The following is an 18,282-nucleotide window of genomic DNA, read 5'->3' as shown; positions in this document are numbered from 1 at the left end:
AAAACATTCATCCCTGCGGACGGGCAGCTCGCTTTCATCCCCATCACTGTTCAAGGAATTGTTCATGACACCTCGTATGAGCGAAGTGAAGTCAACTTAGCGAAGCCTGGTCCTACCAACCTTAAGATAACGCTAGAGCACTGCAGGGGGAACCCAAATATGTCCAGGAAGGCACCCAGCAGTGGAGGCAGCTAGACGGATTTCATTTTGTGCTACCTGTGCGTTCAAATATTTGGCTTGCAAACAAATTATCGGCCAGTCCAGCAGGGCACTCCAAAAGGGACAATTTGCCCAAATTTGGTCCTTGGCAGGTATACATTTGGTCTGGCAAAAAAAAAAAAAGGAAGCCAATTCCTGACAGTGTGACAATCATTACAAAACCCCAAACTAGCTGCTATCGCCGCTGCAAAGGGAAAGCAGAGTTACACAAAGTGACAAACAACACATGCCCTTTCTGGGAAGAAGATAATTCATTTTAGAGGTTGTGTTTCGGTCATCAATCACGTTTTATGTAGGAGTATATTTCCTGAAGGTGAGCTAAAATACTTGCATTAGAGAATCCAGCAGCGTATGACACTAACAACTGCTCCGCACACACACACACTTTAAATGTGTCACCTCAGCAAGTGGAGTTCTGCAGCAGTTCCTGTGAAATATACACAGTAAGGTCTGGTGTGTAGAGCCAGCCCCTTCGACTTAGTTTTGATCAGTATTTGCTACGGGTGCCCCCCCGACAGCGTTTAGTTTTAGCTGACTACTCGCAACTGGATTTTGCAAAACCTCAATTACTCCCTTTAACTCGGTACATCAGCCAAATTGCTTTTCCCGCTCAGCTGCGAGAGGATTCAATCACTCCGCATTATTTCTTTAAACGAAGGCGAGATTTTGTCGGGGAAATGCTTCTCCTTTGCATTGCTTTTCTGTAAGAAAATATAATAACAATCCTACTATGCTGCATTGTTTAAAAAAAAAAAAAAAGAAAGGAAAATGTGAGTGTTTGTCACTAACTCAGAAGGGAGGGAACACCGCCGGGCTCGAGAGCAAACTTTGATACCGTCACGTTACACTCATTCATTATTATATCAAACAGTCTTACTTCAAGGAAGTGATGACACCAAAAGAAATGTACACATACGCACAGAACCGCTGTGTAGTTCACGGTCAGGTGCAGTGGAAGCATCACCATGTGGAACTGAGAGAGGTTGGATTAAAGTTCAGCTGGTTAATAAGTCACATACTGGTTAGTTACAATAATTAGCACTCCAGCCACAAATGCATGAAAGACTTCAGTTTTATTTGGTTTTAAGAGATATTTTCTTCAGAAAGTAATTCTCCACTTCGTTTAAAAACCGGTCAACGCATTAATTTAGCGATAAGGTGAGAAAATGTCAGCTAAAACCTTATGTTTCCAGGGACCAGCTGATTTTACCGTGCATTTCCCCTGAAAATAGTCTTCTTTCTAATCTATAACGCAACACAATCAGCTCTCGGTATGTATCGGCCGATTAATCGGCTAACGGCCTTTTCCTGCTCCAAACTATCGTTAATGTATCGGCCTTTAAGAATCCACTTATCGGTCCACCTCTACTTTTAGCCCTTCGAGTTCCAGGGATCCCCCTCATTTAAGACCCCAAGTTCCAGCCTGCCCATCCCGTAGCGCTCCTGAAGAAACACTATGGGTGTTGAAAATTAACTGGATCTTGCCAGCGGTTTCAAGAAGAATCATTGAGCCTTTTGTAATATGTGAAAGCCTAAAAGCCTGTTGAGGTAAAGACACGTACTCCCCACCATTCTCATTGGACAACAGTTAGCGGTTACATTTTATTGCCGTTACTTTCATTCATTGTTCTTGACCGTAATAAGTTGAAATTGTTGCTGCCAATATAACGATCGCAAAGAAAACAAGGAGCACTGCCAATGGGCAGATTTCAAGTTTTTATTTCTGCCGTCTGGCTGTTTGGTGCCTTTGAATGTATTGCCGCCAGCAGCCTACAGAATCCCAGTGTAACACCAGAGGAGCAGTTGCTTTTGTGAAACCATCACAGAGAAGAACGTTATAACCTTTTGAGCACTTTATCGCCAAACGTTGCAGCATTCGCTCCAGCCAGGGCGAGACCTACAAATCGCTTTCTATTCACTTTTTTCCAGATATATCGTGTCAGCCGATAAGTGAGACGAAAACATCAACACAGACGGAGCTCTACAGCGTGAGCAACAGTTACTGTGCAGGCATTAAAACCTTTGCAAGTAGAAGGTGATACGAGTAACTCAGCCAAACGCCTGTTCAACAAGCATGAAGTTGCCCTTTTTTTCCCCCATCCACCTTCTGTGCTCAGCCAAAGATTGTTTGTACACTAAAAGAAGCATCACTCTGTCACTCCACTGTACATTTGTGTGTTTTTGTAATTCAAACTGCTCCAACAGTCTTCTGTAAACCATCTGCTCATCACGTCACCGAAGTTAGGAGTCAAGAGTCTCACGTTCATCATTTCGTATTAATGAACCCTCAGAGATCCCAGCCAACATTAATAACTTTAAGAGGCTGCAGACGGCTCGGTCTTAGAATGAATGAGGCTGAATGGAGACACTGCTGTCATACAAAACTGGTCAACCTGATGAATCCATTAGTAACAACCGTGTCATTCTAGCTTGTGGGGAAGGGAGATGGTCAACACTTCAAATTTAGGCAACATTTTGTCGAGGGAAAACCGGCCTGCCGATTTCTCGAAGGACTCCCTTGACCTCTCACCTCAAGATGTCTGAATAAAAAAGGGGTTCTATGGGTATGACTGATTAAAGCAATCAGTTTAACTTCATACTCACACTGCACACACACGCACACACACTCACGATGACGTAACGGCAGGCAAACTCTGACAAAGTATGCCAGACAGACAAACAGCTGACAACTTGCAGCTAAACTAGGAGGTTTACTGGGAACCTGGCCGCATGTGTCTGTCGGAGGGAAAAACCTAAATACGTATCATAAAGTGAGACCATTTTTTTCTGAAACCTGCTGTGACCTCTAAAATAATCCCAGCCTCAGCCAACCCTTTACAGACACACACTACAGACCTAGTTAGAGGATGTGTGGCTTTCCTAGGTGTACTGACAATGAGGGGTCTTCTGAGCAGAACAAAAAGTGTACATCCAATTGCGGAAAAATGCAATTATTGTGGGAAACACGGCCATTTAGAGATCAAAACCGTATTCTGCACCAGGCTGTAAACACCTTTAACTCTGCTGTGAGGTTTGACATTTTAATATGGGGGATGACTCTCTTTTGGACCAGCCTCTAGTGGCCATTTGAAGAACTGATGTTTTCGGCACTTCCGTTTTGGCTTCATTTCTCAGCATCGGAGGGTGTCGCCTTGTTTAACCCTACATCCTCAAAAGATGTAATAGATAACTTTTATTAAACGAAAAAAACAGAATGAAAACAACCAACCAGAGCCAGGAGGAGACTCAAACGGAGTGTCAACCACTGCTAGTGAGACAGAGACGGACGGATGGCTCCATAGCTAGCTAGCTTGCTAATTCCACCCTGCCTTCATGCTACGGCTACAGAAAATGAGTCACTCATCTGGCGATATGCGCAGACGAATATACTTGTACGCAGAGCCGGTCGGACATCGGAGAAGTTTGCAATGGCTAGTTAGCTTGCCTTTTCCCACCATGCTGTTCGCGCTAAACTGCTTTCAGAAAGTGAGCCACACAGCGGGGCTGGCGCCATCTGACCACTTCTCCCACATGACGCAGAAAATGCAACACTGCCAGAGCATCCACGGGTCCAGGTGCATCGTGGGGAAACTCCACTCTCTGGATTCAGTACTTGCAGAGATGACATGCACAGTTGCAGCAAAATCAGATTTCATCTTCGATTGTCCTCGTGCTTCCTTTTAAGTAAAAGCAACAGGGGGAATCAGATTGGGTGTTACTGACTTTTCAATAATCCAGTTGTTACACTTTTTGGACAGTAAAAGAGGCACTTCCAAATACCGTGCAGGCTTGCACCGCACTATGTATACGTACGTCAGCCCATGTCGTTCAATCTCTTTTAACCTACTCGCCGGGGTTATGCAAACCACGCGAGCACATCCGTACACTGAGACGCATACCTGCATAACACTTCCAATACGTTGTTGCAGCAGCAGCAGCTAGCATAGCATCCATATGACTGTATCCCTGCAGATCGTGGCTACATGATACGGTCTCCCGGCGAGACCTTCACAGGCACCACTGACAGGGCAAAGCTGAGGTACGATGACAGCCATAAATCCCGCTGTCGCGCTGCGGGCACACAAACATGAGGTAATTTCGCAACGCTCACAGAGGTAGAAGTACATATTATGGTGAACCACTGTTGTCATTTTGACCGGCGAGTCACCACGTCCGCGCCGTTCAAGAGGATCGCCAGCCTTAATATTACATAAACACCACCGGAACCTCAAATCACATTAGCAAACCCCGTTGGTTTCATCCTCCGCAAAAAAAAACAACGAAATAACACGCCGACAGCCTACTCACGGTTTTGGTGCTGCAACGGAAAGTTCGGATTTCCGGATACGTTGGTGATCTTCTCCGCCACTTCACTTCAAAACAAAGGTGACTGTTTTCCTCCGTGTCGTCGCTGGCGTTGGAGAGAAGGAGAAAAAAACCCCGAACAGAGGCTGAGGACTGTTGTACGCTCGCATGTACCGCAGTGTTCACAGCCTGCTGTCGGCATTCTCCTTCGTCTTGATATCTTTGTCGCGGTCGGCAGAGGAGATGGTGTACTAGCGCCGCCGAGCGGTGTGGAGGCGCTAGGGGATGTTCCTTTCAGCCGTCGGCCTCGCTTAAGGAGGAGTGTCAAGGTAGCGCCAGTTAAATGTACTTCCGCTCAGGATTTATAGAATAAAAAACAACAGAATGAAAAGTTTCAAATGGGTTAGATGACTGTAGCATGTTCTCACTCATCATTACATGTTCATTTCAGCCGTAACATTGAGACATAAGAAAGGCTTTGTGTAAGTGTTTCACACCAGAACCTTTCCTCATTGCTTCACCTGCATCTTTTGATGTTGACTTTTACCTTCACGACTCACACTAACAATTCCATGTTGGACATAACATATACAAACCATTTGCATTGCATCATATACTCCACTCACACAAATGTAGTTCGCAGGAATAACTGCAGATGACTTGGCCATTAGCAAAAAAATATATATATATACACTACCGTTCAAAAGTTTGGGGTCACTTAGAAATGTCCTTATTTCTCAAAGAAAAGCACTGTTTCTTTCAATGACGATAACATTAAATTAATCAGAAATACACTCTATACATTGTTAATGTGGTTAATGACTATTCTAGGTGGAAACGTCTGGTTTTTAATGAAATATCTACATAGGTGTATAGAGGCCCATTTCCAGCAACTATCACTCCAGTGTTCTAATGGTACATTGTGTTTGCTAATCGCCTTAGAAGACTAATTGATGATTAGAAAACCCTTGAAAACAGTTATGCTGGTGAGAGAAGCTATAAAACTGGCCTTCCTTTGAGCTAGTTGAATATCTGGAGCATCACATTTGTGGGTTGGATTATACTCTCAACATGGCCAGAAAAAGAGAACTTTCATGTGAAACTCGCCAGTCTATTCTTGTTCTTAGAAATGAAGCTATTCCATGCGAGAAATTGCGAAGAAACTGAAAATTGACACAAAATTGACTGGGTGACCCCAAACTTTTGAACGGTAGTGTAAATGTGTCACAATCCACCGAATGTCACAATTTCATTTGACTTTTAATTTTATTAAAAGTCATGATTCCATATTTCATTATTATTATTATTATTTTATTCTTTTTACTTAACACCTTGAGTTTCTCAGAGTTTAAAGTACACCCAGTGTCAGGGCCGGCCCTGTACGTCTGGGGGCCCTGCTCACGCCCTTTTTTTCAGCAGTAATTTGAATGCTTACACAGTGTTTCTATGCATGTATAAAGATAATCTGATGATGCTACTGTTAATTAAATGCACTCACTAAAACACTCAAAGTAAAGCTGACTGCAGATGACATTTTATCTCCTACTTAGTTTTTGTCTGAATGCTTTGTGGTGAAAATGTAAACATTGACATTAACTGTGTGTGTCCACTAGGTGGCTCTACACCTCTGACGGATTGACGGATCCCTTCATTGTTTGATTATACAGCTGGTCTACAAGGCTCCAGACTATTTTTCTTTTTTTTGCCACAGTCCAAAAAATAATTGTATCCGCTCTGAGGTCAGTGTAAACCATAAACAATTATAAATGTTACCCTTTTACTTTGCTATATTCATCTATAGTATTTTTTCTTCCGAAAGACACACAATCCAAATGATAAGGAAATCAAATAAAAAGGAAGTGCTAGAGACAGACTCAGCAACATCAAATGCACCAGTTAATAAACTGGGCTGAATGTCACCACTGAGGGGGATGAAGACACCATATCAGCTGATTCAGAGAGTGTTAGATATCATGTGTTGTAACTGCTGATATTTTGCAACATTAAACCTTGTGACATTCTTGATTATATCCTTGTCCACCAACATTGCCGGATATTAATATGAGGAAGGGGGGTCGTTCCCCTCAAAGTAGAATTGAGTTTTTTTCAACCCTGCAAATAAGACACCAAACTGAAAAACTACTTAAGGTTGGGTAGTTAGCAAAAGAAGGATGTATTAAGTTTTTGACAAAAGTATTTCTATTATTGCATTTTGATGTGAAAGAAATAAAGAGAAAGGTGTGACTGTCAATGTTGTGACAACATTATCGAGTTGTACACGTGCAACAATTATGTCACACAAACCTTCTGAATTCACTGAAAGTTGAATTTATTAAGGTCTCACTAACACAAGCAAGGTGTAACAGAACCATTTTTTAAAATGTAAAATATATGTAAAAAGATTTTTAAAGCATGGGAGTTATGGTAAATAATCTAGATACAAGATATAATATAATGATATGCTTGTATTTGTGTTTTGTAAAATAGACAATAACATTAGTTGATCCTTTTTGCTGAAATGTAGTAATGCACATTTAAAATATGAACATCAATTTCAACATTGAAAATCGCCTTAAGTGAGTTAACAAAGCTTAAAATTTCACAAAGAAAAGGCCTCTTAGATTTGAAAGGTAGAAATGCTCTTTCCTCTGTTCCTCTATTTTCCTGCTCATTAGGACACGAGTTTCACTGATGAAATGATACACTGAAGAACTTTCAAACAGGCAAGTAAACATCCAAAATGCATTTAAGGAAAAGTGCAAAGATATTAAGAGCAAACAGATTAATCTCCTGTACAAGGATCATAAGATATGCACACAAATAATATACAAATATACATTTAACCATTAGCTATAAGCAGATAATGTACTGTGCATGTTACTATGCAGCCCAAGTAAGGTACAGGTTACTCCTCTGCCTTTGGCCTTCATGTCATATAAATCTTTTTTTTTGTTTCAGATAGCAAGTTCACCTGTGTCAACACCTTCTTTCTACTTTGGCATATCTGTCTTCTGACCTTTGTGCATGTACTGTCTCTAAAGCAAAGCCACTGACAAGTGTGATGAAAATATAATGACAAGTTTCAGGTTTTATATTTACATTCATTTAACTTCTAACTGCAAAGAGGCAGACAAGCAAGTGAACATCCGAAAAGCTTTCAATGCAAAACAAAAGATATTTAAGGCAAACAATTTCATTTACAAGGATGATCTGGGATGTGCACACAAACAATCAAATCTGTAAACTAACCTAAAACATTAGCAAAAGGCAGATCATGTAAATATGCAAAAAGAAGTTCATATTACAAAGTACAAGAATTCATATACAAAAATAATATGAGTGCATTATTACATGCATTAGAGTTTCCTTATCTTTTAACACCACCTAGAATTTTGTTCCGAATTTTGGTCAATTTAAAACCATAAACGAGAGGATTCATCATGGGAGGTATGACGATAAGTTCTATTGCAAAACAAATTTGAATGGTTGGAGGGAGATTTGAACCAAAACGCACATTAAAGAAATCAATCAGTATAGTCACAAGAAAAATGAGCAAGGAGGTTATTAATAAAATCTGTAAATTTACCGAGACCACCACAAATGCATTCAATTTTAAAAGTAATACCACCCAGAATTCTCTTCCTAATTTTGGTCAATTTAAAAACATAAACGAGAGGATTCATGATGGGAGGTATGATGAGAAGTTCTATCGCAAAACAAATTTGAATGGTTGGAGGGAGATTTGAACCAAATCCTATATTACAGACATCCAAAAGTATACTCACAAGGAAATGAGCAAGGAAGTTAAACATTTTTTTTAATTTTTTGACACAGTCCAAAAAATAATATAATCCGCTCTGAGGTCAGTGTAAACCATAAATAATTCTAAATGTTACCCTTTTACTTTGCTGTATTCATCTATAGTATTTCTCTCTTCCTAAAAACACACAATCCAAATGATAATCCACACTCACTCCTTTAGCCCCTCCCCCTCAGACCTGGTCAACCTCTACACTAACACACTATCCTCCTGCCTTGATCAGCTTGCCCCTCTCAAAACCAGAACTGTCTCTTTCACCCACACTGCTCCCTGGTTCACCCCTGAACTCCGCATCATGAAATCCCGGAAACGCAGACTAGAGCGACTCTCCAAAAAAAACGGCCTCACAGTACACACCCTGGCTTACAAGGAACACATACAGCAATACAAACTGGCTCTGAACTCTGCTCGCTCCACCTACTACTTTGGCATCATCCACTCTGGTTCCGCCAACCCCAAGGTCCTCTTCTCCACAATAAACAAACTCCTCAAACCTATGGACAATCTCTCCCACTCCTCCACAGCAGAGAAATGCAACTCCTTACTGTCGTTCTACAAAGCTAAAATTGATACCATCTACAACCAACTGGCCACTTCCAGCCTCGCTTCGTCCAACCCTGTATCTGTAAATCCTCCACTAACTGACCGGTCACTCTCCCGATTCTCTCTCATCTCCCCCTCGGATCTCAATAAATCACTCTCTGGCATGAAGACTCCGGCCTGTGACCTCGACCCTATCCCTTCCACTTTAGTTATGGCCTGTATCCCGGCCCTCTGCCCGCACCTCCTCTGTCATCAACTCCTCCCTGTCTACTGGCTCCGTCCCTCCCGCCCTCAAACTCGCCTCAGTCACACCCATCCTCAAAAAACCTGGCCATGACCCCGACATCCACAACAATTACAGATCCATTTCCAATCTCCCTTTTCTGTCTAAAATACTGGAACACACTGTTGCCCATCAACTGAAAACCCACCTGGACTCAAACCAACTGTATGAACCATTTCAATCCGGATTCAGATCTCATCACAGCACAGAAACTGCCCTCATCAAAGTCATCAACGACCTCCTTCTCTCCTCTGATGACCACTCCCTCAACATCCTGATACTACTCGACCTCAGTGCAGCCTTCGACACCATCAACCACTCCATCCTCCTTTCCCGTCTCGAGTCCCCCTCCACATCACTGGCACAGCCCTCTCCTGGTTCAAATCATACCTCTCCGACCATGAACAGTTCATTAGCATCAACAAATCCAAGTCTGACACAGCCCCGGTCTCTCAAGGTGTCCCCCAAGGTTCAGTACTCGGTCCTCTCCTCTTCATCCTCTACCTGCTCCCCCTTGGCAACATCATACGCCACCATGGTCTCCACTTCCACTGCTATGCTGACGACACCCAGCTCTACATCTCCACCAAATCCATCACCCCCACCATCCACTCCACCATCACCAACTGCCTCACAGATAGAAAAACCTGGATGCAAGCCAACCTCATAAGCCATATGAACGTAAAAACTAAATGTGGAGAGCAACCGGAAGACAGATGAATGTCTATTTCTATATAGAAATTCTCAATGCTTGTCATCGGGGCCACTGGGTCCGATTCTAACCATGCAGGTTTACCACACACAGGCAGGTAGCAGGCAAACCGGTAACACAGAACACCATCAGGGTGGGGAATTCACACAGACGTGAAACAAATTGAGGCAGGAAGCAAAAGTTCTCGGAAATTAGAAAAAGGTAACTATATCAAAATAATACAGGAAACTATGAAATATTTGTCAACTCCTGCCCTGTATGTAACCATCACAAGTCATCATACCAGGTCCAGCAAAACAGCAGCTGCTGCAAGTCAAATACGGCCACAACACCCTGATCAGCCACAGGGTTGTCCGTGTTCCAGCCTGCCTATGGGTTCCAGCCGCGACTGTTTCCAGCCCTAGAGAAAGAGGTTTTCTGCCCGTCTGGCCAGGCCTTAATCCTACACTTCTGCTGGACCAAGCCAGGAAAGCTCTCCGCTGCTCAGCAGACCAAGACTCATACGCTGCCAACCGCCACCACACCGAAGCCATCTCCTACCTAGGTTCATCGGACCGTTTGTGATCCAAGAGGTCGTCAACCCAGCAGCAGTGAGGCTCAAGCTGCCCCGGTCCATGCGGATTCCCCCAATATTCCATGTCTCCAAGTTCAAGCCGGTTCAACAAAGAACACTGGTTCCTTCTACTCTGCCTCGACTACCAACCCGGTTCATTGATGGACGTCCTGCCTACATGGTTTGCTGCCTGCTACGTTCCCGCCGCCGTAGAAGTAATAGCCGGTTGACTGCGAAGGGTATGGTCCAGAAGAGAGGTCCTGGGTTTCGCCAGAATCATCAAGGAGTTCCATCCAATGGGGCGCCATCCTGGAAGGTCTTTCCTCTCTTTCCTCCGTGGCTTCGACAGCGAGGAAGGCAAGGATGAATCACATCATGATGCTGAGGAGGAGGCTAAGATGGACAACTCTGACGTTGCGATGCTCTGCTGCAGGGGTCTTCAACGTTTTTCAGGCCAAGGACCCCCAAACTGATAGAGAGATGAAGCAGGAACCTCCGACTATATATATTGTGTAAAATTGTGTTTTATATTAAACTGGGCCTTGTGCCATGCATAAACATACCTCTGTATTGTGCATTCAATACTAAGCTGTTCAAATAATACAGAGGTTCATATATTCATGTTTTTATTTTACATGTGCAAAGGTACAGTGAGTAGGGTGGCCATGCCACTGCCATTTAGAAACATACCTTGTCAACTGATACCAATGCTAATATCAATCTAATCATGCATACAAGCTATTCAAATTTACGTTTTTATTTTAAACATAAATGGGGAAACGAAAATGAGTGATGGCCTATTAGTGCCACTGCCATGCATAAACATAGCTGTTATCTTGCATACAATACTGAACCAGTAAAATAATGGACACATTCATGTTTAAAAAAAAAAAAATAGTCCAATCATCCAAGAATTTCACGGACCCCCTGTTGAAGACCTCTGCTCTACTGAGTTTGGCATTAAAATTCATTACCTACTCTTTCTGGTCTCCTTGTGTGTTGCAATTGGGTTCCATATAGATATATATTTAGCCTATATGTTTTGTATCTATAATTTGACAAAGCCAAAATGAACATGGTATTAAGTGAAGATGACAAACAAAAATGTATTTTAAACAGGTAAGACATATTTTGCCTATAAGCCTATGATTGATGCCTCCTAGGCCATTGCAGTGAGCCTAATTTTGGCAAACATTTGGTTACTGTGAGACAACTGTCAGAATACTGTACACAATATGTTTTGCTTTTTGAGTCAATCACTGTGTCATATTTGATGATCATAGTGTCAAATATTCTTGGCCTACAGACATGGTGGACTACACAGTGGACCTCAACCAATCCAAGCTTTCCTTCTTAAAAACTTGCATGGGGTACAGGTGATTGAAAAGGAAGTGCTAGGGACAGACTTCACACTTCCACCTGACAGCTCAGCAACATCAAATGCACCAGTTAATAAACTGGGCTGAATGTCACCACTGAGGGGGATGAAGACACCATATCAGCTGATTCAGAGAGTGTTAGATATCATGTGTTGTAACTGCTGATATTGTGCAACATTAAACCTTGTGACATTCTTGATTATATTTTTGTCCACCAACATTGCCGGATATTAATATGAGGAAGGGGGGTCGTTCCCCTCAAAGTAGAATTTAGGTTTTTTCAACTCTGCTGCACATAGGAGACCAAACTGAGTTGTACACGTGCAAAAATTATGTCACACAAACCTTCTGAATTCACTGAAAGTTGAATTTATTAAGGTCTCACTAACACAAAGCAAGGTGTAACAGAGCCGTTTTTGAAAATGTAAAATATATGTAAAAAGATTTTTAAAGCATGGTTTATGGTAAATGGTATAGATAAAATGTATAATATAATGATATGCGATATTTGTGTTTTACAAAATAGACAATAACATTAGTTGATCCTTTTAATTGTGCTGAAATGTAGTAATGCAAATTTAAAATATGAACATCAATTTCAACATTGAAAAATTCCCGCCTTAAGTGAGTTAACAAAGCTTAACATTTCACAAAGAAAAGGCCTCTTAGATTTGAAAGGTAGAAATGCTCTTTCCTCTGTTCCTCGTGTCCTAATGAGCAGGGGGCTCATTAGGACACGAGTTTCACTGATGAAATGATACACTGAAAAACTTTCAAACAGGCAAGTAAACATCCAAAATGCATTTAATGAAAAGTGCAAAGATATTAAGAGCAAACAGATTAATCTCCTGTACAAGGATCATAAGATATGCACACAAATAATATACAAATATACATTTAACCATTAGCTATAAGCAGATAATGTACTGTGCATGTTACTATGCAGCCCAAGTAAGGTACAGGTTACTCCTCTGCCTTTGGCCTTCATGTCATATAAATCTTTTTTTTTGTTCCAGATAGCAAGTTCACCTGTGTCAACACCTTCTTTGTACTTTGGCATATCTGTCTTTTGACCTTTGTGCATGAACAGTCTCTAAAGCAAAGCCACTGACAAGTGTGATGAAAATATAATGACAAGTTTCAGGTTTTATATTTACATTCATTTAACTTCTAACTGCAATGAGGCAGACAAGCAAGTGAACATCCGAAAAGCTTTCAATGCAAAACAAAAGATATTTAAGGCAAACAATTTCATTTACAAGGATGATCTGGGATGTGCACACAAACAATCAAATCTGTAAACTAACCTAAAACATTAGTGAAAGGCAGATCATGTAAATATGCAAAAAGAAGTTCATATTTCAAAGTATAGAATTCATATACAAAAATTATATGAGTGCATTATTACATGCATTACAGTTTCCTTATCTTTTAATTTCACAAGTAACACCACCTAGAATTTTGTTCCTAATTATGGTCAGTTTGAAACCATAAACGAGAGGATTCATAATGGGAGGTATAATGAGAAGTTCTATTGCAAAAACATTTTGAATGGTTGAATGGAGATTTGAACCAAATCGCACATTAAAGACTTCAAACAGTACAGTCACAAGAAAAATGAGCAAGGAGGTTAAATGTGGCACACATGTCTGCATGAACTTGGCTCTGTTTTCTAAAGAATTCACACAAGTTTTGATGACATACACGTAGGACCAGACTATGAACACACCATGAAGCATGTAAATGATTAATGTAATATACGCAACTATGTTGTTAACAATAGTGTCAGCAGTGAAACAAGCAAGTTTCACAATAGCCCAATTAATGCAATAAAGTCTGGCAATATATGGGCTGCATAGCTTTAATCTAGATATAAGAATCATATTCATTGCAGAAATGCAAAAAGGTGTTAACAAGGAGAAACACACTAACAGTAACACTCTTTGCTTTGACATGATAGAGTGGTACACTAGGGGTCGACATATAGCCACATATCTGTCATATGCCATGACTGCAAGAATAGACAGATCAACGCAGACATATGTGGACATCCCAAAAGCCTGAACAAGGCATCCAGAATAAGAGATCACATGAACGGGAGACAACAGATCCCACAGAATCTTGGGGTAGAAACCTGTTGTTCCATAAAGTCCATTCATGCAGAATGTGCACAATAGAATATACATTGGTTCATGCATGTTCTTATCCAAGATGATGGTGACAATAAGAGCAACATTTACCAGCACAATGAAACAGTAACACAATAAAGTGAGAGAGAAGAGAGCAACTCTGTAGTTCATTGTTACATTTAAACCTGAAAGAACAAATGATGTTACTCGAGAGACATTATCCATCGTGGTTAGAAAACGTCCTCAACACTGTGCCTGTTTCCTCATCTCACTGTTGTTAATATCCTCTGACCATAGCAACGCATGAGCTGGGAATTCAAACCAACCAATCAACTTTTAGAATGAGCAAACTCGTTTTTAGCGTGCTGCAATCCACTGTATGAGGTGAACAATGCAGGAAATACATAAAAACAAAAACAAGATTTTTCTTCAAATGTTCAGAATTATCTATGTTAATAGGAAGTTGAGGTGGCGGACATAAGTTCCTAACTTTTTTACAATTCACTATGAAAACATCCTATTTCTAGTTGTAGTAAAAAATAAACACATTTAATGAAGGGAATGATGAACAACAGAAAGTATATTGGGTTTCAGCCAACACCTAACAAAGTGAGGATTTGTGTAGAAAAAGCTTGCCTATAATTTTGCTGATTATAAATTATTTGTTAAATCAGAAACTGAATCTAAATCTGATTCAGAAACGGTTTATTGGCAAGTATGTTACACATGCAAGGAATTTGGCTGAGTGATTGGTGCATGACAATAAACATTTTACAAAAATGTACAATAAAATATGATCAACAAACAAACAAATAAAGAGTATGTTAAAACAAGTATGTTATTTAAATGTTGTTGAGGCTGGAGTTTCTGGAGGAATCGCAAGGCCGCTGCCGTGTTTACTTCTTTCTGCGCAGGCGCATCAAAAAGCAACTTGATCCGGTCCAAACTTATTTAATTTAATTAAACGATAACAACTGTAAACTGATGATGACAATTACAATCTAAAATACACTATCGATAGTATGCTTCTCAAGAGCAGGGACCACGTGCAAACTCCACTCACAGGTCCGTGCTGAAAAACCGAGTGCCGTGATCTAAAGAAACTCCCTAAAACATTGTTCTTTATACTCCTGAAAGTCGGAAAGTGTCAAAGCTGTCCCAAAACGTTGGAAACAGATGTCCAGGCCAATCAGTGATTGGCTGTAGTCGTTTTGTTCCCTCCTGGTATCGATCCGTCATTGCTCCGCTTTCTGGCAGGACTTCTGATAAGCCCTGATGGGTCACCTGGTCAGTTCCTCTGCGACCACTTTGATGTCTCTGGCCCTCGACCTATTCCCTTATATGGTCGTGAAGAGCCTGTCCCCTGCATTCCTCACTCATCCTTATCTTCCCTGCACCCTGCCTCATGGCTCAGAACCCCCAAAATATGTGACTATACTTTGGTTCAATACTTCCAATGATTATGTTTAAGACTCCTACGAGTAAACTTATTGCAAACATATAATATATTCTATAAGTAAATATCCTGTAAACCTATAATACATTCCATAAGTAAATACATTGTGACTCTTAACATAATTTACATTCTTATCATTGTGAAACTTTTATTCACCACTAGGGGTGTTATTAATTCTACTAAATAATGCTTTTAATACTGCAATTCTTCACAGTGTCAAGTGTATATTTAAGAGTAGAGTTGTGCAAGGATGTGTAACTGTAAGTAATTGTCCTGGGGATGTAAGAGTCCGAGTCAGTGGGGGTCCCGGGCTTTGTTGATGAGCCCAACTGCAGAAGGGAAGAAACTGTTTTTGTGGCGTGAGGTCTTGGTCCTGATGGACTGCAGCCTCTTACCAGAGGGAAGGGACTCAAAGAGTTTGTGTGCAGGGTGAGAGGGGTCGGCCACAATCTTTGTTGCCCGCCTCCTGGTCCTGGAGGCAAACAAATCGTGGAGGGACAGCAGATTGCAGCCAATGACATTCTCATCAGAGTGAATGATACGCTGCACTCTGCCCAGTGTCTTGACAGTGGCTGCAGCGCACCAGATGTTGATGGCGGAGGTAAGCGATCAATGATGGCAGTGAAGAAGTGTACCATCGTTGTAGGAGCCAGGTATGGCCTGTGCCATTTTGTACACCCTTTTTTGTCAATTCCGGTAATTGAGTCACGTGATGTTGGGGATAGCAATGGGGACACATGCTGTTCCGTATTTTAGTTGAATGAATGGAAGGAGAGGGGCTGAGAGAGGTAATCTTATTTTTTGCTGACCTTTATTTACGCTATTTACACTACTATTATCCCTATGTAGCCTTTGTTTTCTACTGTGTGGCTTGTTTGGAACACAGTTTGAATTGGTTACTGCCTTACGTCGAAGTGTTGTGTTGTCCTTTCACCGTGGTTTGGCCGCTGCGTGGGTTTACGTATGTTGTGTTTGGAGCCTTGAAGCAGACTGTTGTGTGGTGTGGACTCAGCGTGTTGGATGTTAATATGGCGCCTTTGTGGCAAAATAAGTCATATGTAGTTCAGGAAGTACAATAGTTGCTAGGGTGTAGTGTAAGTTAAGTGAGTTTATTATGTTTCCTATGTGTTTATGAGGAGAAAGTGTTCATTTTATTTAAAATGTGGGGTACAGCGTTATTTATCACCAGCTACATTTGTAGGCAGTAGATCCAGTGGATCGCCAGTAGATGTCAGTGTTGCGACATCAACAGTGTCTGTGACAGAAAACCACAGGGAGGTCTCGCGAGAATACTTGAGAAGTGATGAGAATCTCTGAACAGGATAGATGAAGAAAGCACTGAGAAGCGACTGGATACCTAAACGCATATCTTTGTATTTTGCAGAACCATTTTCATTAAATGTGTAGCACCAGATTGAGCCTGTGTGACGTCATTCTGTGCACCGCTACACCTTCATTCCAGTGTTATGGCTGCTGAGGTTGTTGGCTTCAAATGTAATTCCTACTGTGACGGTCATTTCCTTGTTTGTGTGAAATGAGTGCCATCAAGGAATGGTTGGCACATCTGAAATGGAGAAAAGAAAAAGATCTTTAAATGAAAAGGCTCTGTCAAGCAGAATTGAGACAATACAGAAGAAAAGAAAAAATTAAGCTCTGCCAGGGAAAGAAAATGGGGCTCACAAGGAGTCTCTATCTCAGGGGTGTCAAACTCAACCACAGAGAGGGCCAAAATTAAAAATTGGGTCTACATTGAGGGCCAAACAGGGTCAACATTTAATAAACAGCATAGAAGGGATATTGGACAAAGTGCAAAAAGAATACACCTTTATTGGCTACATTCTTTTATGCAGACAAAGACATCAATAATTGTCTTAATAAGGCAAGGAACGCTTTCAAAGTACTAAATAACATATGGAGGTCACAGCAGTACACCATCAAGACCAAACTTAAATTGTATCAGAGTTGTGTTTTATCCACCCTATTGTATGGTTCTGAATGCTGGAGAATGACACAAGAAGATCTCAACAGACTATCAACCTTCCACACCAAGAGTTTAAGGCGAATACTTAACATTTTCTGGCCAAACACATTTCAAATGAAGAACTGTATGACAAATGCCAACAAGAATGCATGGAGACCATCCTAATGAGAAGAAGATGTAGATGACGTGTTGAGAGAAGACCCTGCTTACAAGAACAGCCTCACATTGGACACCGGAAGGTAAAAGAAAAAGAGTCCGACCAAGAAACACATGGAGAAGAACTGTGGAGAAGGAGATGCAGAGCCTAAACCACTCATGGGGCACCATCCAGCGACTCGACAGACGGGAGTGGAAGACTTTTGATGCTGCCCTACATGCCAGGAGGCATAAAGGTTAATGATGATTCTTTTATGCAGATGTACCAGAGCCAGATGTCTGGCATTTTTTCTTGGCTGCCAGTTCATTAATGTCTGGGGTTAGGTTCTGTGCTGTGGAAACCCTCAAAATGGAGTGAAGGTGTGCATCGGTGAGACGACTCCTGTGTGGGTTTTTGTTCATCTTTATCACTGAGAAAAGCTGCTCACACAGGTATGTGCTTCCAAACATGCAGAGCATTTGAGCAGCATAGGCGAAGTTGAGGCATCGTTTCAGGGATGAAGCTTGTAAACTGTGCAGCGTCCACAGAGTCATTCCTTGCCTTGAGTGTGTCATTACACTGGAGGTCTATCAGCTCCATTTGGAAGTGCACAGGTGCTGTGTCGACGTTAACCGCAAACGGATTGTTGAGCAGTTCAAATTTACATTTTTGAGCTGCAAAGTCGGCAAATTGCTGAGTGAACTCTGCCAAGTGCACCCGGTGTATCGACAAAATGTCGGGAACACAGCGGTGGAGCGAGGGTTTG

At 41.4% G+C, this 18,282-nt stretch overlaps 2 protein-coding genes across 2 annotated transcripts in view; both read right to left on the bottom strand.

The window, feature by feature from the left end:
* adarb1b (adenosine deaminase RNA specific B1b) overlaps positions 1–4,672 on the bottom strand; it is a 107,424-nt gene extending 102,752 nt beyond the window's left edge. Inside the window, exon 1 of the mRNA XM_079170623.1 lies at positions 4,528–4,672. The gene's annotated coding sequence lies outside the window, so the exon portion shown is untranslated. The remainder of the gene's footprint in view (positions 1–4,527) is intronic.
* An 8,566-nt stretch (positions 4,673–13,238) lies between these two features.
* Positions 13,239–14,168, bottom strand: LOC306704018 (olfactory receptor 6B3-like; the record flags this gene model as incomplete). Its single annotated transcript, XM_079170228.1, has 1 exon — positions 13,239–14,168. The coding sequence occupies one exon, from the start codon at positions 14,166–14,168 to the stop codon at positions 13,239–13,241; it is 930 nt and encodes a 309-aa protein (XP_079026354.1).
* Between the last annotated feature and the right edge of the window lie 4,114 nt (positions 14,169–18,282).

This window comes from Pholis gunnellus, assembly GCF_910591455.1.
Source record: "Pholis gunnellus genome assembly, chromosome: 12".
In the NCBI taxonomy this organism is placed as follows: Eukaryota; Metazoa; Chordata; class Actinopteri; order Perciformes; family Pholidae; genus Pholis; species Pholis gunnellus.
The sequence above is the reverse complement of the archived record's forward strand: the minus strand, read 5'-3'. Positions and strand labels throughout refer to the sequence as shown.